Source organism: Apteryx mantelli, chromosome 4, assembly GCF_036417845.1.
Source record: "Apteryx mantelli isolate bAptMan1 chromosome 4, bAptMan1.hap1, whole genome shotgun sequence".
Lineage (NCBI taxonomy): Eukaryota > Metazoa > Chordata > Aves > Apterygiformes > Apterygidae > Apteryx > Apteryx mantelli.
Genome location: NC_089981.1, coordinates 76,370,935 through 76,396,520, shown reverse-complemented (window position 1 = coordinate 76,396,520; position 25,586 = coordinate 76,370,935). Strand labels below are relative to the sequence as shown.

The 25,586-nt window shown below is 36.2% G+C and overlaps 1 protein-coding gene across 7 annotated transcripts in view; it reads right to left on the bottom strand.

The window, feature by feature from the left end:
• The window catches only part of EML1 (EMAP like 1), a 128,652-nt gene that overhangs the window by 33,818 nt on the left and 69,248 nt on the right, over positions 1 to 25,586 (bottom strand). For all 7 annotated transcript variants that reach the window (XM_067294959.1, XM_067294956.1, XM_067294955.1 and 4 more), the window contains 4 exons: positions 22,343 to 22,525; positions 16,744 to 16,876; positions 8,111 to 8,245; positions 2,020 to 2,048 (listed from right to left, as the gene is read on the bottom strand). In XM_067294959.1, the coding sequence (XP_067151060.1) occupies positions 2,020 to 2,048; positions 8,111 to 8,245; positions 16,744 to 16,876; positions 22,343 to 22,499 (454 nt within the window). In that variant the 5' untranslated portion in view covers positions 22,500 to 22,525. The remainder of the gene's footprint in view (positions 1 to 2,019; positions 2,049 to 8,110; positions 8,246 to 16,743; positions 16,877 to 22,342; positions 22,526 to 25,586) is intronic.

Genomic DNA, 25,586 nt, shown 5'->3' with positions numbered 1-25,586 from the left:
TCTCTAAAAGCAAGACAAATCTGTGATTATATCACAGATATAAACATGCATCAAAAATGTGCATATTTACACTACAACTTAGCTACAGCTTTAGAAACCAGTAGGATACGTTTTATCAAGTGTAACTCTGTATTATAACATTGAGCAAAAAGCACAGAGAAATTAGTTTTATGCTAGGTCTGCTTACTCAACATTCAGAAAACTCTACAGTCTACTCAGTATGAAAAAGCAAGGGAAAAAAATCAAGGCGCCTATAAACGTATGTTAAGCTAACAGCAAAACAGCCAAAGGGGCAGATTCTATACGAATTTCAGCAGAAGTGCAGAACACCATTTCAAGCACAGTGAACATCCAGGTGTTGCCATATAGCTCTCTCAACATATTTTGTTCTAATTCAAACTCCTCTGAGAAAGTCCACATGCATCTAAATTATAACCCATCATTAAAGTGCAGCTGAGGGTTATAATTCAGTAGATGGTACAATAGATGGTGTAATACTTTTTGCTTTATTCAAAAGAAATAGAAAAGGTTTAACATTGTAAAATGCATATAGAAGTTATAAAATAGCTGTTTATTTGTACAGCTTTTATCATACTAGCACTAGTTTTGCTTCGAGAGCTATGAGGTTTTGGAAGTGAAGCCTACCTTTGCAGTGTGTCACCCGGCGCTTCCCTTGTGATTACAGAGACAGAGACAGAAGGGCTAGATAAAGATGTGTTTGAGTACAACAGGCTCACTAAATACCTGCTCTACGGGCGGTCCGGTCGTATTCTGCTGGAGGCTAACCTGTTACTTGACAAAACACTCAGCCATACTCCATTCAGTAGGTTGGGTAATTACAGTCAAAACTCTATTCCTCCAGCTAGTGGCTCTAAATGTTTAGTTCTTTTATTGTTAAAATATTAATTTAGGCTTTATTATGCATCTACATGCTAAAAATAAGTATTAAGAATATCAAGTATACCTTTCTTAGAAATAATCATTAATTTCAGTGAGAATCTTGTCTGGATGAGAATGGTAAAAGTAGTGTCACATATGTTTAACTACTGATCTTTATCTACTGGAAAATGCCAGAACAATAATTATTCCAAATCCCTTGCACCTTGTAAGCACAGGTAAGAAGAAATGTTGCACAACAGAAGTATATGCTGCGTGAATCAGTTTTCTTTCTTCTAAGTATGGCTTAGGAGCTTTGTTGGATGCTGATCCAACAAATGGATGCTGACCCAAGAAATAGAGGTTTTCTACCTTTTCAGTTTAATGTATGATTGCTGTTACAGAACCACATATAAAAAGACTCTGATAAATCTGATGAATTGACAGGTTTTTTTACCCTCCATATATACTCAGTCCCTTATTCTGTAATCAGAAAGCTTTTATTTTAGTTATTTTTGGTTTTGCAGAACATAAGCTGTTATGTATACTAATCAGCTTCATATCTTCATTGAGATTGTTTAAAAGTTTGTACAGCTCTAGTGACAAGGCCAAATTCTACTTTCACTTGTATCTGCAATTTGGCTTTTGAAATCTTGTTACAGTGACACAAGCAGGAAAAAATGCAATAACTTTCAAATTAAAGATAGATTTCCAAAACCATAGTTACAAAACATCTTTTTTTTATTTGTAATTTGACAAATTTGATCATTGGGACAAATGTAGAATTCTTTAATAGTATTTTCTTGCTCCCTTTTATGACTAATTTAACATGATAGTGTCACAGCTGGAACTTCACATAGGTTTTAATTATCAAAAACATTAACATTGCTGTGAAAGGAAGATAAATTTGGGGTGGGAAAACACAGCCTTTTCTTCTTTGTCTTCTTTCAAAGAATCCTCACTGTAAAATAAACCCATTGGCCCCATAAAAACTAGAGCAAACTGACCAACTTTTTAAAAAAATATGCCACCAGTTGCCTGTAGGCTTCATGCTTAAAGTCCCCATACCAGTTCTTGGACATCCACAGATAACTGTGATAGCATAATAGAATTTATCTGTTTAAAAATTTTTAAAGTTCCTACCTGCACTGAACATTGGCTCCTTGGGTTTGCTGTGAAAATAATGAAAAAAAAATCAATTTAAAAAAGTTTTATGTGCATACTGTACATGTGAAAGGTAAAAATGGTTTACATAATTTTATAATTCATTTATTTACAAGGTAGATCCTCATGCAGACACAATAAAAGCAGCATACATTGTGGCTCCTTGATGACAAATGCTAAAACCTTTTCTACATTTAATTCCTTTTACATGTTGTGACTACAGATTGTCCTCCACTAACTGCCCAATCTTCTTCTCCTACAGAGTTAGTTCAGTTATAGGAGAATATGGAAACTGGTCATGAGTAGCTGCATGTTTTGGTCTGCAGTCAGTCAATTATATTTGTTACTTTAAAGAGATCTATAACTATAATAAAAAAGGTAGGACTGCATCCTTAACTGTAAAATCTCTATGCACATGTGTGCAGGCTGCTACATCAGTGCACGTGCGGGTGTTTGCTTGCTTCATGGCTTTGTTCTCTCTGGCTTTAAGGAGTTAAAAAAAAAAAAGTTTGGTGCTTTTCCTAAGAGTTTACACAAAACATGGAACTGCCTGATTGGTTCTTGGTGGATGGTAGTATTTGACAAAACCCAGAAAGCCTCTGAAAAGCACATATCCATCATTATTAAAAATATTTCTTCTTTCTCAATGGACTACTGCCTGGAAGACTGAAACTAAAGTTGCTTTGTCTTTTTGTCTTAGGAAAACCAGTTGGGAAAACTTGAGGGGAAAACATACCGTGTGCAGAGAAGGAAGAGACAGAAAAGATGAGTAGCAATCTAGATAGCACTGCAATAGTCAGAAAGAAGCAATCTTTTTCAAGAAACACGAGTCATATGTTTTCCTTATCCTTTGTCCCTTTACGATTAAGCTTGAGGAAGTTGTTTCTGGTGAAACTTAAAAGGGGCATGAAGGTATCCATATTAAGCAGTTATTTTTCTTTCAGTTCCATTTTATCTGTATTCAGTAAAATTTTTAAAATATAAGATTACTGTTCTGTGTTTCTTAGTGTGACCCTAGAAGGGATGAAAACCTTATCATTTTAATGGAGGAACGCTGAAGGATAAATCATCCATAGAGCTTTCATCCTGTCTCCACATCAGTCAAAGAGGATAAATAAAGTGTCTTTTCCTAAACAGCAGTGGGCAGATGAGGAGAAGACAAAAAAATTAAATGAAACAGCTGTCCTTTTGCACACAGTATTTCTCAGCATAAAAGAATCTCTCTCTACAAAGAGGCTGATGTAAATAATTTTACACTATTTTCCCTCTACCCTTAATTTGACACTGTTATATCAAGAATAATAAATTTACTTAATGATATATTTACTTAATGATTAACTGAATTCTACTGATCCTGCCCACTGATACAGCATCTTTTCATAATACCAGCCATGAGATAGCCAAGCATCAAAACTCATGTCTCAAGCTGGCCTACATAGGCAATCTCATCTATATAAATAGCATGATGTGTTGCCATTGCTAACACCAGGATTAACTTTTTTTTTTATGAATGAAGATAGTTATAAAAAACAAAAACTTTATGGGATGGAGCAGTAATCAAAAATGCTTCATTATTAGAGACAAAGAACCACTTAGTTCTGAACAGTCCATGATGACTTATTCAAGCTAATGAAGCTAATGTGAAAGGCAGATTCCTGGTGTAATAAAGCACATCATGTTACTTTCTAATTACACAAACCCTAACCACATACACAGCTCAGAGCCCCACAAACCTGAATCACTTTCTGCCTCTCTACCCCTTAAAACGGCTTACTCCTTCTCATAGTGATGGGGAATTGGGACACGCCAAAGTAGTATGGGAGATTACGGTCACCTCCTCACCCCTTCTTCTTAAAGCTTCTTAAAATATCTTTCTATAGCATTATGTTTTTGCACACTAGCCTACCAACTGAAATCAGTCATACCACTCTCTATACTTCAAAAACAATTTCATAATCGCCTTTTTAGATTCCTGACACATGTTCTGCTATACGCTTCATCTAGAGATCAGATACGATGCAAAGAATGATAGGGCTGCGAGTAGTTGGTTAAGTAACACCCTCCTCCTCACTCTTCCACACATACAATTACTTTTAGGGGGACAGTCTTAGCCCCTAGCATACAGAATCATGCGCATTTTTCCTCTGATCCTATGACACACTTTTTAAAAGCAATTTGCACAGCGGCACAACTTCAACAGGAAGCACGAAGCCCACCCTTTCCCAGCCTACTCTAAAGGCACTCTTAAAGGAGGTGAGAGCTGTGGTTTTGAATGCCCTCAGACTGTGGGTGATATAAATCAGATTCTCTAATTCCTGGGAAAATTCTCTAACCATACAACTATTGTACCAGTAGCAGGACCAACATCACCAGCTCCAGCTAAGGCAGTCTAACACATGCTCTCAATTAGTTCCTCAGGATAATTGCATAGTACTTAAGCATTGCATCACTTGTGCTTCGGATGTCCTCCTTAAGTACAAATTAAGTGATTTCTGATCAATGGTGTAGCCCAACCCTTTGTGGCCCAGCAGCTGCAAAATTACATTACCATTACATTTCTATTAGAATAGTATGAAAACATTAAAAGCGTACTTTTACTACTGTGATAAATTTTAGACTGAAAACAAAGCAATTTTGCAGATGATCATCAGGTAGCTCGTAATGTTTTTATTTCTCAGTTAGTTTGGAAACTATCTTTTCAAGTGTACCGTACAGCTGCTAGAAGTCATATCTTAATTTAAATGAACTACACTAATATCCTCACCTTATTCCTTTAGTAGCTTTGTTACATAAATATAAAATTAATTTCAGAAAATTATCATCTTACACACATAGCAGAAACTCAGGGATACCTTGAAAAAACAGATTTTGCACAGTACTATGTTTGGTTTTTGACAGATATAATTTCCAATGAACAACATATGCAGAATTCATCTTTTGCAGACTTGATGTAAGGAAATTCTTTTGTATAAGATAAAATACATAGAAAAAAGGACACTGCAGGATCATCATATGTTTGCTCAATATTTATTTAGAAACTACAATAAATTTAAAATGAAGTAATGAAATTTCACCCATGGTAGGTGTACTTCCTGCTCATATTCCATAAACTAAAGCCTATCCATCTAGTTATAAAAATCTATAATTTTTAATAGAAAGTTTCCTTTAATGAAATGAAAAATTTGTTCTGTCTATATAAGCTTTTTTGAATGAATGAGGTCACAGTGTAAGACCTAGTTGCCACAATTTGATATGTGCAATAGAGTAGGAAGTTAAACATACATGCATAGAAGTAAAAATTCTGTCTTAGGTAAATTCATCAGCTTCAAGAGATCAATACAGAAAACCATAGCTCCTTATTAATGAATTCAGCGACACAATCCAGCTGCCTAAATTATGCACTAGGGCAATGCTCCATAGAATCTGCAGCTTAAACTATAAAAATCTGAAATGTTTAATAAAATAATTTTGTCTGAATTCACACATGCAGTAAGAGATCTAAGAGTCCTAAGTCATCCAATAAGAGATTGTGTTTCCTTTCCAAAATAATGTTTATTTAGCTATTACTTAAGAGTTAATTGCTATGGCAAAAAGTGTTTTGCAATTATATTTCAGTCTTAGAGGAAATTTAAAGTCTAGTTCTAAAAGCTTGCAAAGAAAAAACAAAACTGCATCTATTCAATACCATTGCAGCATTCTCATCTCTGTTCAAAACATATTTGTTTCCAAAACACAAAAGTTATCAGTTGTTTATAATTATTTTACAAAAATTTAGTTTAAAAAAATCATATACTGAGACAAAGTAAAATTTTCAGAAGTGCCAGAAGGCCCAGTGTTGCAGAATTCTGCCAGTTTATAAAAGCTCATGCATATTCATAGAAGCACAACACCAAGAAGGTTTTTGGCTACATTTTTAGTTTGTGCAAATATTTAATTATACCTTCCTTTGATAAAATTTTTATAATCCTTTTTTCTGATTATATTCTTAATTTTTCCATTATTCCTATAATTTGCTAAGTGTCTCACAAAGTTTCATAAACTTTGCATAATTGCTGTTTTGCTTCATAGCTGAAATCTTAAGCAAGGAAACAAACTACCAATAATTTATCATCTATACTTAGGCTGTCCATCAGTTCACAACAACCTCACTCCCTCCCCACATCTCTCAAGGAAAGATGCCAAATGGATAAAAAGAAAGGGAAACAGGAAGGATTTTTGTGCCATAGCATTGGTTCATGAGCAACTCAATGACTCATACAAAGGCAATGATGGACAGATAGAACAGATGAATTGTGTTATTATATGATCCTTCTGTTTCTTATGGTCACAACATCTGCAAGATAGTGAAACAGTATCATCACCTCCAGTTTACATACAGGAAGCTGGAATATGATAGAAATCAAGCGAAATGACCAAGAGCAAAAACTGTCTAGAAAATATGGAAAAGAACCATCTCCAAATATAGTGACTTCGCCACAAAAATCAGTCAATGAATCAGTTGTCCATTCAAGACCATCCTAAGCCTGCTGGAGGAGACATTTTGCTCTTTATACTGTCAGCAGTACAGAGAAAACAGCACTAAAAAACAGAGTACCTTTGTGCTAAGGCAGAAATATGTATCTCTTTATTCCAGTCCTCTGGATACTACTTGCATTTAAGCCTCTTCTTTCATTTCTCATTAATCTGACTTAGTCAACAATGGCAGTGGTTCGAAAATATTATCACATTCCAACTTTTTTTGTTATCTGTCATTTGCCATAGGAATGTTGGGATAATGGCATAAATTCCTACATCTCAGCCACTGCTTCACACACTATCATCTTCAAAAAATAATTTTGGTTAGATACTTGGTGACTTCAAACCATACCTTTATAGGTCACCTATGTATATTTGAATGATAAAAATCTTCACAGTGCTGTATATATACTGTTGGTCTCTAAAGCTATTCTGAGGGGAAAAAAAACAAAAAAACCAAAGCTGCTCTCACAGAAAAAAAGACATATGATCCAGCTAGAAGACAGTATTTCTGCAGTACAGACTGCTACATACAGTTGAGTTAGATTTTTATGGACCCAAAATATACAATTAAAGAAACTGTCAAATAATGGATGGAACTTTTTAATTGTTTAAATCTAATTTTGATCTTTTTGCTCTATTCAAAGCACTTGAACAGTAATTGAATTTGAATATAAAATACCAGACAGTGACCTGGAATGGCTGATAAGCACATCTTTTCTTTTGCCAATTCTGCTAGAAAGTCCAGGTGGTGACACTAACTGTTTAAATCAACTCAGCAAGATTTTCCAGAATTTGCAAGACCTACCTCCAAAGCTATTCTCTGCTCTTTGCACCCACAAAAATCTCTCTTGGTTTGCCTGCCTTCCTCATTACTCACTTCTCTCCTGACCCAAATCACAAGGGACAAGTTAACAACAGAAAATGAAAAGAGAAAACCAGCTCAGATCCTTCTGAAAATCATGTAATCACCACGTAGTTTGGACACACTAATTTTGAAAACAGGGAACAACTTTAGTTACTTTTTTTTTTTCCTTAAACCAATAATTATGTTCAAGATGCATCAGAATAATTAACCATACAATCACAGTGCTCCAAAAATCTAACATGATAAAAATCCAAGAAACAAGAAAAATATTTTAAAATTCCCAAACTATATATAACTATCAGGTATGCAAATCTTTGTATTTGTTAACAAAACAGAGTAAACCCTGCAACTGCCCTATCAAGAGTATATGCCAGGAACTTGAAGACTAAGGCAAACCACCAAGATAATGCAAAAAACATGTTTAAGATTTATGAGCTTTTTTGAGCAATTCAAGATTCTCATGTTGTTCATGGTATAGACATAAAGCAAATCACCTTCATTTAAACTTGAAAAACAGTTTGATTTAAAGTGCTTTAAAATACACTTTTGTCCAACTGGTATAGCTCAGAAAAAACAAAACCAAAAAAACCCAAACAAAACACCTTCAATATCTGCTGAACTAAAGAGACTAATTTCATTGTTAGGGCAGTAGGTATAGACGGGAGATTGATTTTTAAATAACATTACCTTTCACTGTTCTTTTTACCACTCGAGGAACTGCTGGTGGATCCTGTGCGGTTGCGACTCCCCTTGGAGTCCCCGTAGCTTTCCCGCCGACCTCCCGGCGACACCCGCTCAGCTGAACTGGTTCTCTTAACAGTGCTAATAAAAAAGGGATCAAGTTTTACAGCAGTACTTGTAAAAGCACATATTTTTATGACAAACATTTTTTACGAATGTATTAAGTGGAATGCTGACTGGAAAAAGAACTACATCTTCTAAAAGTTGAATTCTTTTTTTCTTTCTTTTTTATTAAATCACACCTTGATTTGGTGAAGAGCCTACATAAGAGTTTTGCTGGGTATCTAGCACAAGAAAGATTAATATACTGCTTTTTTCTTCATCATAAAACAGAACATGGGTTATATCAATATCACAAGGTAGGCTGAAAAATCTACTTTCCAGGTAATAAGACATACTGTTGAGGCAGAATAGTCAAAGGTCACATTTCAAATCTTGAAATACTGCTCCAAACTTCTGGAGCTTTGAATTTTTTTTAATAAGAAGTGAAAGCATGCCACCTGACACTTCCAACCAGACTATGGAGAATGCCTAAAGTAGGTCAAGATTTGAGCACTCCCAAGCTAACCTTATCTCTTCTTTCCAAATCAGTTATGCAGTGCTTCAAAGCTAGTGTTAACACACCCCCAAGTGAAATTCATGGAGAGCTGGCCTGCAATTTTTCACTAGCTTGTCAAAAACGTGCGCTTCCTACTTAGATGTATGAGTGGACTAGATTCCCCACATTCCCTGATGGGGTGTTTCCTCAGAGGCTTAAATCTTCCCTTTCCCTCACACTCCTCGCCCCCCTCCTGCAAGGGTACCCATCAGGAAGATCTTGGGCAACTTTACGGCACCCCTTAACCATCCAGCTCCCTCCAATGGGAAAAGATGAGCCGAACACAGTTTTAAGGAGCAGGTAAAGAGAAGCTTCCACCACACCAGGCCTGTGCTGTTTTCCCTCTTCCAGAGAACCAAGAGGAAAAGGTCGCTTTTCCGGTAACATTCCCACAGCTCCCTGTGGCAGCTCTCTTGCCCCAGGTCCCCCGAGCACCAACAATTGCTTGGAAGGTCACACCAACACCCATGCAACCCTCCCCAAATCCCAAACGCAACCTCTCCAACCCCAAAACTTCAGTTCTTTCTATGCCTGCTCCTTCACGCCCCAGCCTCATCCCAGCTGTTGCTATTCCCCTCTCCACCCAGCTCCCCCTGCCCCTCCGAACACCCCCGCGGGCAGGAGCCCTGCGACGGCCCGGTTACTGCCAGGCTCATCGCGCCAGGCCTCTGCGAGCGCTACGCCGAGCCCCGGGATGCTCCTATCAACCCACCGCCTACAAACTATCCCTACCACATTACCTTAGCCAGCAACTCAGAATTTGTCCTATTTTTGTGTGGTGTTAAAAAAAAAAAAGACAGGCATTGACTCTTCAATCAATGCCTTCAATTCAAATGATTAAGCTGAAATTAAGGATATTGCTTTTGTGGAGAGACTGATGCAAGAGGCACAAGCAGCATGCTAAGTTACACACAGGGACAGAAAGAAAGAAGTTCCTAGGAGAAGGGAAGTGGCAGCAAGAAGAATTTAATTCTGTCTTCACTTCAGAAAACAGTGTTTCCTAAACTGGCCTAAGATTCTCCAAGTCATCTCAAAGGACAAATGCATTAAGAAAACTTTTCCAATAAATTAAATAGCATACTGTTAACATTTAAATGTTCCCTGCCTCTCATAACATCATCCAATTTAATATTACTACAATTAAAGAATAAAGCTCTGATACTGAAAATGTTTACGCCACACAAAATACTTCTATTAGCATGAGTCCTTCCACTACATTATACATACCACTGCATAAACCTTCTGTCTGCATGATTTTGCAGGGTCTAATCGTTATTTTTGCTTCTTTTCCTTGACCAGGAAAAGATGATGCAATATTAGCGCACATCAAAAATTAATGAAGGAAACCACCAAATCTTTCTAATGTTAGAAAAACTGTAAGTTACAAAAGCAATTTCAATATAATTTTAATGTTGCTTATGGTTTCATTTTCATAGCTATCAACATTCAAAAGACAAACTAATGGATAAAAACAAATGGGACAGAAGCCTAAAAGTGTAACTCTATCTTCTTTCTGAAAAATGAAGTCCCATTTCACAGTGTCAAAACTACTTTTACTGCAATGGAACAAGACCAAAATTTTTTAAAACTTTTTTGGCTTATGTCCATTCGTGCTTAAACTAATTAGCAATGCCATCTTCTGAGAAGTTTTATTTTAAATGTCCAACAGAAAACCCAAAATACCCAGTGACCAGTATTAGCAGGTAGTCTAGAAAAAAAGTTTATAGCAACACAAGTGTATGAACTCAATTTTGGTGTATACACTTTTTGGTAGTGGTGGTAAACACCATTATTTATATTTGTGGCTACAGTAGATACACTGTAGAAGAGGAATTTAAAACAAGTAGTGAGTAGATCACAGAAAATATACATCTAATTTAAAGTGTTCTAAGAGTATAACCGCATTCCAGAATTTGGTTTTCCATATTAACTATATGATAGGACGGCATTTTCAATTATTTAAAAGGCTAACATTTGGTAATGCTATTTTTAGCTTGTTTAAGAAAGCAGTGTGGCCTAATGAACTATCCCCATAATAAAAATGATGTTAGCATGAGAAAAATCATGATACCATAACTGGAATTATTATTATTTAAATTTTGTAAGGCATTAAAGTATATCAATGATGATGATGAGTTTTAAAAATATACTTCTGGAAATATTAAAGATTGTAATAATTTTTACAGTTAGGTTCTACAATGTTAATGCTACTACTAAAACAGTCGCTTACTATGTGTTGAACCAAAATAGAAAGGAAAAACAACTGAGCTTCAACACTACAAAGCTATTAAGGATCCCTCACCTTAGAGCAGGCTTTTTCAGTTTGCATGCATTGAGAAGATTCACAGACCTGCTTATCCAGATTGAGAGGTGCATAAACAAAGCAGAATAAAAAGTGAATGCAACAATAAAATGTGGAAATAAGACATTAAAAACAAACTTACATTAAAAGACATATAATTGCATGCATTCAAGATATGAAGTAACGTGCAAGAGTAAACACCATAGTGTTTATTGACACTCAGTCAGATGTTTGATCATTTCAAACCATACATTTAAGAACATCAATGTATCTTTGAATGACAAAAATCTTAGCAATGCTCTGTATACACTGACCATTTCTAAAGCTACTTGGAAAAAAAAAAAATTAAAGAGGCTATCTGAGGAAACAAGACAGATGATCCAGCTAGAAGACAAAAGACTATTAACAAAGCAACAGTAAGCACAAGAAAAGAAATCCTCATATATATACATACATATACCACTGCATAGCATGAATGTTTCAGATGGTTGCATTACTGAATTGTGGTGAGCAAATCTGGCCAAAAATCAAAAAAAAAACAAAACAACACCTTAATTACCAAAATTTTTTTGGGAAAAAGAAAAGCTTCTTAATAAAATGAATTAAAAAATAGTGCACAATCCTCCTAGACATTAACTGACGATAATAATATTTTGAAACTTGTCTAGCACTCTGACCCTCATTTAATTCAATTAGAATAAATTCAAGAACACTATATGACTTTAATTTCATTATGCCTTTGAGCAAAGTGCACTAATAACTTTAATTGTTGGAGATATAGTAAAGTAGAATAATGGTTTTGCCACTTAAAGTTCAATGGAGAGAGATTTTTTAATTTATATCCCTTTTCTTCTAACACATTATTCTTGCGAGTCAAGTGCTAAATAGAAGACTTAATTGAAGGTTTGATACCGAGTTTGTGTGTGTGCCAGTTACAAATCATTGTTGCCCCCAGAACAGAATGTAGAACATTAATTCCAGGAGACTGAACAACCTCCTAGGGGCCATGTGTTTAGAGTTTAATATGATAAATTCCTGGTCTTCTAAAGTATTTCATTCTCCCCACAAACAAAGCTTTCTATAATGTTCTCTTTGTTCCAGCTTCTTCCTTTTGATCTCCATTCTCAGAGTTTTGCACCATTGTAATATTTTACAATCTGCTCAAGAAGAAAGAATGACTGATTGTCCTCTTTTGCAAGACAACATATAGGCCAGCCTGCAGTCCGCATCAGCATCCCTACTGGGAGAGGTACTGTTTGCATTCTCCTCCCTTACATTTTTTCCTTTTTCCTTCAACTGCTGGAAACAAAGCTATCCTCGATCAGCCATAAAAATCTAGATTTTAATTGGGAACACAAAACATTACTACTGTGCACTGGACAAATTCCAAACACAAACTTAATGTTAAGCAGCAAACCAAGCCACATTACATCTGAAAGGAAGAGTGCAGGGGGAAGGGAAACTTCTGTTCATGATACACAAAGCTCATCCTATTCTGAATGAGGATTTCAAATAATTGTTCTATGCACAAAGTTTGGAATGATAATATGGCAGTATTCAAAAAGCTGGTACCAAATACTCAGCCTAATTCCTGACTTCTACTGCCTAAAAGTACTAAATATATTAAATTCAAAATCAAATCATGAGCAAAGGCTTTTTGTTTAAAAAACAAATGAACAAACAAACAAACAAAAACCTTTAAAACAGTTTCCAAATGCAAGCAAATCTTGATTATCAGTGTCAGGTGGTTAATCAGCCTATTACTAAACCATATTGGTTCTGCATTCGCCAGCTTGCATCTGGAAGCAGCATAGCTGTGTTCACATGGCCCTGCATCATGTGAACACAACAGCGCATGTTGGTGCTGAACCAGAATTTCTGATTCCAGCATCAACAGCATCGCCGGGTTTTCTGTCTTGCATTGCATTATTACCGTACACATTTATAATCTAATCGACTTATAGTTTTTATTTGCACTTTTGCTCTATTCGGGTTACTTCGTTCCTTCCTTACCTTGGGTAATTGGGCATTGACCATACGAGGTCTGAATACCGAAGGGGGTTAGTGCCCTCAATTCTAATTAAAGTCAGAGTCAGGTGAGGTTACTCAGCACTTTGCAAGATCTGGTTCTAATTAATACATTAGCCCTTCTAACAGTCTGGTGCTATCCCATGATGCACGCTTTACAGATGGGAAACCAATATGCATGGAGGTTAAGTGATTTGCATAAGGTCATTGAGAGAGTATGTGGCAGAACTTGAATAAAAGCCTGCTAGTTCCACTATTTCAGCCTCAAGACTTTTTTATTACCTCCAATTCTATATTCCTGCCAGAAGTCATTTCCATTTCAAATATTAAATGGGAAATCAGAAAATGTAGTGAACTCTGAACCGCATCTTCTTGGTAAGCCAGCAAAGGGGACAAGCAGTATACCAACCTGCAGGTTCAAATGAGTTAACCAACACATTTAAATACAGCTATTGTATAAAATGAGATTGTGTGTGTAGATGTATCAGTAAGTACATATATTTCTAAGCAGTGGAATGTATAGATGCACACTTGATTCCTGTGGAGATTATTTGCATATATTTATATAAATATGTATTGCAAGCAGTTTGAATGGACAGACTGATGCTGTTTCAATTGACTGTCATACACTTCCTAACGAAAATTGTGAAAGTGTCAGAGAATGAAGAAATCAGAAGTTATTTATTTGTAATCTTGGGGGTTTTTTATCATCACATTGAGTAAAACAGTTAGAAGGGACTCCATTGACTTAAATCTTTGTGTTTTTTTGAAAATAAGGTCACAGGTCAGAAGAACAAAAACCTGAAGAAGGTATTTTCTACTATAGTAATCCTAACAGATACTTGTAATTATCAATTGCAAAATACTTTTTTTTAAATTTTTACTTCAATTTTGCACCTGTATTGCATAGGAAAAGTGTTAAGAGTTTGTAAATATTTAAGTTGTCATTAAGTTTTAAAACATCTATGAACATTTAATACCATTTAGAGGTGTTATGCCACATAAAATATTTTGGACTACTAGAATACTTGCTTTACAAAGTAGCAAATATTTTGGTATCGGTCTATAGGAAAAGCATTATAATGACATGACTGTTTTAGCAGAAATCAGAACTAAAAAAATGGGAACTAAAGAACAGTTATTTAAAACTGCACACCATCTATAAACAGGTCAACACTAAGTGAAGCTTCTTAGCACAAACAGACAAGTTCTACCACTTGAAACTATTTTATCTTGCTGATGTGTTTCCATTACTGTTATATGCATACACACCTACAGTTCTCGAATGTAAAAAGATCCAATATAAATACAAAGTATGAATGGATATAATGAATTCATATTAATGAATATTCATCATAATGATTTCATATACTTGACTATTTGCAAGCTATTTGGAACACTTAATGAATCATCTCTGAATACTGAACTGTTTGAATACTGTTCATTTGGAATATGATTTATGATAAATAGAAGAAACTCTATCCATTATTTTAAGATTCATTATCAAAAGCTATTAAAAGCAGAGAATAATTTACAATAGAAAAAAAGATTCACAGTAACTCAGTGGTGAAGTCATTAACAACCCACTTTATTCCTCTCAAAGTATATTTATATGGAAGGCACAGAAATATACTTTAATATAATTTAATAAAGAAATTAAAAAATAAAAATACAAACAACAACAAACACAGTATTTTAAGAGTCTTTGAAGGAAACAATATTTGCTCGTATTTTCACTACTCATTTAAAGAATGCCTTAAGAAAAGGTTTGCCAGGACTCCATATCACCTAGATTTATAACTACTTTTTTCAGGACATGAAATAACCCTACTCTTCCTAACTTTAAGGGAGCTACTCTTAGTAAGTGTCCATCTATAACAGCAAAATTGCCCATGCTTACTATTTCTTTTCCAAAACTGAATATACATTTTTATACTACATATTTAAAGCACCTTCAGTCTAGCCCCTTTACATCAAAGAGAAGGGATGGAACATGATAAAAGGACTTTAAAGTCCATATCTGGAGGAAGACTTTTCTTGTACAGGAACCAAGACAGTCACAAAACTCTCCCTAAGGACTTTCCCATTAGCACTGAGGGTATCCAGAAAGGAGGTGGGTGAGGAGAAGGGCTGCAGGAGGTCCCTCATCCTCAGGGATCCTGAGCTATGATAATGCCTATAGGCTGCAGGAAACATCTGATGGGCACCTGAATTATGTTTAAGACTCTCAGAATGGAGAAACCACAACTGTGATCTTAACCTGGATTCGATCCACCCTACTCTGGGTGGAAAGTCCTATGCTGAACCTCAGAGAGAGAGCGAGATAACAGAATCATACCCTTTGTACACAGGTGAAGGGTGCCAACACTTGTGCTTTCTCTTTTATTTTGTAACTACCATGTGAAACTCGCTGTTTTATTGGTGGTAAAAAAATAATTTGTAAAGAATAAATTTCTGTAAAAATTCAGCATAAACGAAATAGTTCTCCCTTTTAAACACTAATAAATTTTCTTTTTAAATGGCAGGTTTTCTCAGCCACCTTCAAAATTCTGATAACATTATAACCATTTATATGGTATTTACCTTCCTTCTCTTATCTTAAGGGCTGATTCAGCCAAACCTGCCAAACCTGCAGCTGCGGTGAGCCCCAGCTCTTAGGAGCCCAGTTCCGTTTGCATGAGGTTGAAACAATCAGAGTGTTTTCCAGTTTTAATCCTGCATGGTATAGCTTCTTTACAGTAACAAAAACTGGAGTCTTCTGGAAAATCAGTCCCCTTCAAAACAGTAAAAACTAGTGGCAAATCCTGAGTCACCATCTCCCGTTTAAGGAGAAATCCTGCTTACAAAACAAGCATCAGATCTTAGCGGGTTAATACTCTCATCTCCACAGCTTGCCTTCCTCAGAACTGACAGCATCATCACTACAAAAAGCTGAGGATGACACACAGCAAAGGAAATGTAAAAGAAAACACACACAATATTTTATTATCTTTTACAGGCAAATAGTACAGCAGATAAGCACCACCATAACTGTCACGTGTAACTTGAACTTGCTCCACCCAACCCATTACATTCTTTATAGCCTAGATGTATAATAAATAAAACATGCACATATGTAGCCCACTTAAATATATATATACACACACACACGCATGCACAAACACACACACAAGAAGAACTGAGATTGTTCAGTACTTTTTAAGGGACTTAAATACATGTTAACCGTAAGATATCTAAAAAGGGATGTTTTCACTTGCATAAATATGTACTAAACACAGAATTTTCCTTCCTGAGAATGTTTTCTATTAGCTATTAAAAGAACCTTTGCACTACTTTTCATATCATTTTGTGCAATAACAGAGTAGAAATGCTTTATTCTCTATATGCTAGACTGTATTAACAAGAAACTAACACAGAAACCAGTAGACCAACCACTGTGTATTTTTTCAATATTTACTGAAATAAACTTAATTTTGATTAATCAAAGCAAGGAAGTTTAAAATCTCTTCGAATAACATTCATCTTTTCTTTCTGAACTAAATATTTAGATCATTACTTTGAAAGTGAGAAAAACTGCACAGCTAAAAGTTTAATAAAGGAGATACACTATTTTCTCAATTCACAATAATAATGTTTCTAACATATGCGCACCTTTTTGCTGCTGGTGATACAGTTTCCTTCCTGGTTCCTGATGGCGAAGGTAAAGAGCCACTTGGTTTCTTTGGTAACACAGTTCCATTATTAACAGTAGTCCTTAAAGGCAGTGTTTGTACCAGTGGTCTTGCTGTAAAACAAGCAGACAATGAAATTACGGTTTTCATTTTTCTTTTTTCCTCTTTTTAAGGATACAACATTACAACATTTAAAAATACCTCTGCAGCAAGCCCCTTGTGTTTCACTATTGCCAAATTCCACTAAAGATGAGGCCTTTAGTGTGTAGGCAAATTATTTTTATTTATAATGATACCAACCAGGTTATCTGCATACTGCTTAAGCATCCAATTTTATAACCTGTTCTCGTCTGTAAAACTCTGTTCTAGCTCAGTGAGCTTACTGGTAAGAGCAAAGACAGCTGCTGTCACCAAAAAACATCCTGTACCCCTAAAAGAATATCTGTGTATTGCCCATCTGGACAGCATTCAGAAAAAAGCTAGAAATGAAGGCAGGTAGCCACCCGAGATACTCCTACTCCTTACCTCTCAATGCTCTGGCACATTTACACAAGCAAATAATCTGTTAAAAAATCCTTACTCCCCACCTCCACCAAAAATCCCCTTCTCTGAAAGAGGAACGTGGGCTTATGTTTGGCAAATAGGAATTTTATCTTTTAGTCAGAAAAAGCCATGGAAATCAACAAAACAGCAGGGATACAATCAGCAGATATCAGCTACCTATGTTCTCCTCATCAAATATTGGCTCAAAAGCCTATATACATATCATACATGTAAGGAACATTAGATAATTGAAAAGTTCCATTCAAGTACATTAGAAATTAGTTGCAAAAAAAACAAACAGTGGTTGAAACAGCAAGCAGTGGTTGCAAACATGAAAACTATAGTGAACCATACCCTGAAAGCATAGCTATGAACATGGCTAGTGCTCTCTCTATAGCAGGGAAGAAAATCAAAGCTTTCTATGTCACTTGAAATTGGACAGAACCTGGTATTACTGGACTTCTTGGTAGAGATGCCAAAAGTCTCTGGGTTCAGAGAAACAATATCCAAGAGAAGGCAGAAGCCATAAGTTACTTAAGGCAAGTGAGTTAAAATTTCACTGAAATCCAAGAGGATGTCAGAAATGATACCTATGAAACATTCTTTGAAAAAAGACTGATGAGGATAAACAATCTAAAAAGCTAAACCCAAAAGCTAACAACTGTACGTGGTCTGACATTATATTACGATAACTTCTCATTGTAGCACAGACTGTAAGCATTTATTGACTTGTTGACCCCAAGTTTTCACATACTGAACAAAAAAAGACAAATGTGAAAGCCTGTGCCACATTTGAGATTATATCAGTAAACAAGATACACTTGGGAATGCAAGTTTCAGGACAAAACTTCTTGACGTGTGTATCAAAGCAGTTAATTTTGTTAAGCTACACACCTGCCTTTTATGTATTGATCATATATTTGTTCAGAGGAATCTAGAAAACAAGCCATAAGGATATATTGAAGGAATAAGGCTTATTTGGTCTAAAAGACTGAAAGGTGACATGACACCAAGTCAGCAAAGAAAAAAAGAATAAAATCTCCTCCATGTCCACTGAGAACTGCAGAGCCTGTAGCTGCAGAAAGGGTTAGACAGGGTTAGACAGTAACACTCTTACCAATGATAGAAAGAGTAGGAGTTCTCTAATTTTATGGAAAGCTTTAAGGAAAGGCTAATCAAGACTTAAATGAACTCTTGAAGTGCCTTCTAGCACCGGTTTCCATGATCTGTTTTAACAGACTACACTGTCTTTAGAGCTTATGCATGAAGCCAAAACACCTCAAACTTATTGTACTTCTCTCTCTTTTTTTTTTTAATTTTTATTACAGGGATTCAGATATCATGACCACATTTACTCCCAAAGTATTCATTCTTCCAAGTTAAATTCTTTCTACAGTTTCATGCTGGATGCTGTAATTGCTGCAATGCCATAATCAAGCTGTATGTATGAACACCAACTCTGTGGCATATCACAGATAGCTACAGCTGAGCAGTTGGCAGACTTGCTCCCTAATGTGATTTCTGTATCTCACAAAACTTTCATGAGGCTCTGAGATCATGAAATAAAATAATGATTAAAGGTAGTAATAATAACAATAAAATAAAGTTAATAAGTGATTAGAATATTTTTCCTTCTCTATAATCATACAAAAAATAAATCTGTACTAAACTGCAGCTGGAGGAAACTAGCTAGAGTTTGTTTACTCTCCTACCATTATAAAAGCAAAAGTAGCAACAGCCAGCAATAAACCCTGTAACTTTTAACAGTCAGCAGAGGGTCTGTTTCAGATCCAATGCCAGTGCAGGATCCCCGCTTCTGGAGCCGAAAATTTTAAGATCTAACCCCACCATCAGATGGTGCAGAAAGCAACAACATGAAACTATTCCATGGTACACGGAAAAACTATAAATTATTCAGTGAATCCACTATTTACTCTGGAGCCATTTAGTTTTATTTACAAGAGCTATTTCCCACTAGTGGTAACAGACATAACAGTCAGACAACTCCAAACATGTCGTTACGGTTAGAAGCAGTGGAGGTCAGTAACTCAAATGCATTCAGATTATTGCAGTGTCAGTGATGTTTATTTTGCAAGTTGTGTTTTTGCTTCAAGGTCTTACCTGTGGCAGCAGTACTGACATGTTTATCAGTTTCAGCAGCAGCTTTTTTAATCATACTCTGATCTAAGAATTAATAGGGCTGTTAAGTTTACAAACAAACCAATAATTGCAGCAGGAAAGAACAACAAACCACGGTAAAACAAAGGCAGGGAGCCATACTGAACTCCACAAGGTAGCTGAATTAAAGATAAAAAGCACCATTCCTGAAGGAGCTCCACAAATGGAGCGGGAGAGCAGCTCAGTTTCTGCGGGTTTCGCCGCTCTAAGCCACCTAGCTGAGGCCTAGAGCAAGAACCCAGTACGAGTCTGAAAACAAGCTCAAGCCTAGTTTCATTAGATGTTTGCAAACCTTAAGCTTGACCAGTTTTAAATACTCAGTACTCAGAAAATGGAGTCTTTTGTCCCATTAAGTTTCTCGTTCCAGACTTTAAACAGCACGGCTAGGACCCTCAAAGGGGGGAGCCTCCTCCCCGCACACACGCGCGTTTAATCCTGGACCATCGATCAGGTGGAAGAAACTGCACACAACATGCTTCAAATGTGAGTTTGCACGGGCCAGCTTTCTGTGACTCCTTGGCAGACCACGTTCCACTTTTTTAAATGATAAACATGGAATCAGCCATCAAACGACCACCAAAAGATAGAGACAGCTCGAGGGCTGCTCAGCCCAAGCAGCTGGAAGCGGCAGTGCCGGTTTTGGCGGTGCCTAAGCGAGCCTGGCTCCAGCAGGCACCGTCGGGAGCCTCGCAACGCTGTGCTAAGGGGCAGCGCTGAGGTGGAGCTTCGTCCTGTGGGCTAGCTAAGTACGAGTATGCAGTTGGTTTTAAAGTAGTTGTGCTTACAGTAAGAAAAATAGGCCGTCATCTGAAATGTAGCATCTGTGACAAAATTGCTGAAAGAAACAAATGATCTGGATACCTCAAATTCTGTTTCATATGTCACAGAGCATGTTTACTAAAGTAAACAAGGGTGACCCGACACTAATGATACAACTGAAGTAATAAATTTATTTACATAAATATTTACAGTAGCAACTATTTCCATAAATGTGTTGTATTTGGTTAACATTTATCAGGACTCATTTCAGCAATTTGTAGTGGAGGAGCAGTGGATGTTATTTGCAGTCCTCCATTTGCATTATCACAGTAAAATTTCTCACATTGTAATTTCACACACACAATAATAAAGGATATCTATGTCACACGCACAAGAAAACAAACACCCATGTCTTCCCCCTTTAGCAGAAGGCAGAAGCACAGTCCTTATAAGCCCAAAGGCTTATAACAACCTTTTTTTGTTGTTTTTTAAGTACATTGAACTATAGCTTTAAAGATCTGTCACCATGAAGAAAGCATCTCATGAGTTAGGATCCAACTCTTCACAGAGTCCATGAAAATTTGACTCTGTATTTGGCTAAGTAAAGCTGGCAGACAAGAACAACAATTTGGTTACAATTTGATAATAAATATTAGACTTTATTTCCTCCATGCATCAGATAATATTTATTTTACAGGCAACATAAGGCCTCTTAATCCCTTGTACAATCACATTTAGTGGAACATTTTATCACAGTGAAGGCTATCTTCAGTACCATTTAACCTATCCGATATTTTAAATATCTTTTGCAATCAAACAGGCAAGGACAAGATAAGAATATATGAAGATGGGGAGAGCGTGGGAAAACAAGACCAGACATTCACTGCATCTTCTATCCAACGACTAATGTGATATAAAAGCGACCAATCTGACTGGGTAAATTTGTCCTTGTCTTTCTCCTCTCCCCATTTCCAGACACAAAATAATTTAGTTGCTTACCTAATCTATTAAATCAACACCTAAAAAAAAATGTGGCACAAAGTCATAAACATGTAACCCACCTGAAAAAAAGTCCTAATTTCCAGCCTTGAGAAAATTATGAATCCATAATTACATAACTACATATCATCTTTCCAAAATAAATTGAAATTTTAATCTTAATTAATATCTATCAGGTCCCCAAAAGAAACACATTCCATAATTTAGACATTAAAGAGCCTGTGAACTCAACCATACTTTCTTTCCACATCTAGCTTGCCATAACTATTACTCCTGAGACTACCCAAAAATACTTCAAGAATTTCTGCTAGGGTGCAAATAGAGAGCTTACCATGCTTTTACAGCACCATTTACTACATGAAATCACATCAGCTGGATTTCAATAAACCTTCGCTACTGTGAAGTGCTTGATGTCCAACTCAGACTTCTCTGATTCGCATACAAATAAACGCATTCCTGTAGAACAGGAACCAAGAGAGTGCACTCTGCAGCACGTGTACACAACAACACGTACTGTAGAGTGGCAACATCTGTCACCTCTGCCACCTAGCTGGCTCTGGGATCTGCTGTGGTATAGCTAAGCCAGGCACACAACCAGGGCTGAACCTTTCTTGAGTACCTGAGTGGCTGGTGTTGCGTCACATCTTGGGACATATGCCCTTGAGCTAGCTCAGAGCTCTGTCTTCAGGTGGTGCAGGCATACCCAAAGACACTTAATCCATTTTTACTTAAATTTTACCTAAATTTAAACTTAATATTTTCAATCCAAAAGCTCTTAGAGTTTTCACCCACATAAGATGATAGGTTCCTCAAAGCATTTATACACTAATTTTGATCAGAAGCCATGGTTAAATGCAGAAAGGGGCTTAAGCACTAGAATATGTAAATGCTTCACTGGGTCATGGGAACTTTGGAGGGTTCACAAGTTAAATCATTTGGATTTTTACATGTTCTCTTTAACAGGTTAAATTTCAAATTTTATTTTTGAATTTTATTTGATGATTCTGAGCATTTCAAAGATATAAACAATGACCCACTGTAATATATAAAATGTTCATTGAAATGAAATACCTAATTTTACATATATTTGAAATGCAAACCTTTGGTAGGTCCTTTCTTGTTTTGCATGGCCTGTTGTTCCTCTGTTATATTCAAGCGTCGAACCACATCAGCAAGGGCAGATTTTAGCAGCTGGATGTCATCTTCCTGCATCTGGACACGCTGCTCCAGAGAAGCAATGCGATCTGTTACCTCCATACTGCTTGCAGCAGAGGCACTGTCATCTAAGTAAAACAGCAGAAAAAATACATTATCAACAATGTATAATCATAAAGAAATACTTTCTATATAGGATTGTCGGTAAAAAGGTTTTTTTCACACCTGATGAACCCTAAAAGAGGAAAGTTTAAGTGATCAAAGAGAAGAGAGATTTGGGGAAAAAAAAGAGAGACAAAGTAAAATGTGGAAATGAGGAAGCTAGCTTCAGGACTGCTTACTGTTAATCAAACCCCACTGTCAGTTATCCTTGTGTATCAACTGGAGTGACCAAGTCATCACAATTCAATCATCTACTTTTTCTCTATATCTGAATCATTGCCCGTACCAGAATATAAAAAGCTATTTACTTTCTGATGTTCTGCATACCCTTCTAGATTTTCTTTCTCATATATGTGATAGAACGCAAATATTAAAGATATATCAGCAACAGATAGGTATAAATTTTTTCAAGCAGTGCCCACAAACTGGAGCAAAGATCTTAACACAATCTGGTAAACCCTAATGTATGAGAGTAACTTTCTATGAGAACACTCCCTCTGACCGAAATAGAAAAATTAAATACATTCAGAATTACAAATCAGAATTACTTGAAAATTGCATCCTTAGCCTGCAAAGTCTTAGAGGGTCATTATTTGTGCACAATTCACCAGTTATTTAGAAACAGCCCACAGAAATTTAAAGTTGGCAACTCACTGATGAGGACTATGCATTCTTTCCACCCAAAACTAGTAATAAGAACATTTTTCCTAAATGGGTACTTTCGTTCCACTCCATTTCCTATCAAATAGAAACGTCATAATTTTTTACAATAGTATGTTAGGAAAAAAAAAAAAGAATAAAAGAGGACAAAAACAATGCCAAAGATGTCAAAGTTAATATCTACAAGGAAAAGAAAGACTTACAGTTTTTAAAGAGAATTGCAAAGTTTTATTTAACTAGCTAGATTTGAAATCTAACAAAAAGTTGGATATTAACCTACTGGATCATTTTAAGTAAAGATCACTGGATTATAGCTTTCATCTGAAGAACTAAAAAATTACACTTTACAGAAATGAATACTTATGCTAATAATGATGATCATTTACTTCTCTCTCATTCCTAAAGTGAGTCCATTGCACAAGTTTCTTCTGACTGTTAAAGCCAGTCTCTCTTTTCAAAGAAACTAGTATTTGTTTTCATTTCTTGTGTACCTAATTCCCTTCCATTCCACACCAGTGTTTTCCACTTCATATGTGTGAGGAATGAATGAAATGAAAGTTAAATGGATTGTGCATAATAACTAGTGCTGGATTTTAAAACAAAGTAAGTGCTTCAACAAGAAAACAACAGTTTCAGCAACTGAATGCATTTAAAATCATGTCCAAAAATGTTCACAAAACCCAAATTTTTAATTAGAAAGGTCAGTGGGAAAATTTGCCTAATAAAAAACCCCCAAACCCAACTTCATTAGTCTCCAATCCACCCAAACACAAGTTGTTTTCAAAATCTGTTCATGAGCTACTTTTGGCTACCTTACCCCGCACACGCCAACAACTATCTGCTGTTACCAAATGCTGAACTAGAAACAGCTCAAACCCAAAGATTATAGCAATGCTGACAGTCCATAACCAGCCACAGGCTAAAACAGTTTAAGTTACTTGTTGATTCTGTTATGGAGCTTTCAGAGCATATTTAAAACATCGACATTAGGATATTAAAGTTTTTATGCTGAACCTAATGGTAATATAAGTACGTAGTCCTGACAAACTAAACCAGAACTCGAGTTCCCGAAAGATACTGAAGAAGTTTCCCCGTGACACAGTCTCAGGGCTTTCCAAACTTTGGCATAATCACAATTCTGTTCAGCAACAGAAATCTGTCCTGCAGCTGTTACAGGTAATTAATCCCAAAAATAAGATTAGCAGACGTGTTGGCAGCAGTATGAGCTGCCTGTCGAACTTAACCTTTCCTGGGGCAAACAAAAGGCCCATGCTGCTCTAATGACTTTACACTTTAACTCAGCTGGAAGTAACACGGATTAGCATCCTGGACAATAGGCAACCGAATCAAAAGCTCGACTTGACCAACACAAGCCAAATTCAAACGTCCACCATTGTGCCCAGTTCAATATGGCACGGCATCGCTTCCTTCGGAAATAAGTCAACAAGAAAATAACCAACTCCCAAGACCAGGGCGCAGAACGAAACCCAAGGAAAAAAAATTTACCAGCTTTCAGTAAGATTCATTAAGGGGAAGATGAAAAGTTCTCACGCTGGGATCGTTAGATCAGAATACGTTAAGCAATAAAGTTACAACTTAAACCCACGCAAATCAGCAAAGTGCTACGTTAACAAAAAAAAAAAAAAATAATTATATAAACTAACCAGACAAACAAAAAAAATAGACATAACAGACTTTATCTAGTCTGCCCACAAGACAAAATGCTGTATTGTTAGTCTAAACTGTGACTTGCTTCTGCAGGAGAACGGTCATCTTCACAGCAAAGAAGAAAATTTGTAAAGAAATTTTTAATAAACATTTGTAAGGTGATTTAGACCCGGAGTAGACCCATCTTCTTATTATTGTTCCCAAGCTAATATTAAATTTAAAGTGTTTAAACATTTTATAGCATACAGTTATGTATTTTCTCACACATAAAACACATTCCCAAGTAACTCGCCAAAGCCAGCTGCGACAGGAGCACAGCAGGTACTGAGCAAGGCGGCGGTAGAGTATCAAGAGGCAAAGAAGCGCCTTGGCTTCGGAGGGCTGAATCTGGGGCTAAATTTTGGCTCACGCTGTCCATGGACTTACTCTCACGGTAGCTGGATTACAAGTGTGTTCTGATTTTACAGTTCAAGTTACAGTGACTTAGAGAAAAGCTCTTTATAGCAGCAACATAAAGACCTCAAAATGCTTCATGCAAATCCAAGGAAATACAAAGTGCACTTTTAAAAGAAATCTGAGTGGTTAGAAATACACAGTAATAACACACAAACTTTACCGCACAGCTTTACAGTATACTAAGAGTATCACTATATCAATACTTGTTACTTTTTGTAGAGTCAATAACATTAACAATTTTTA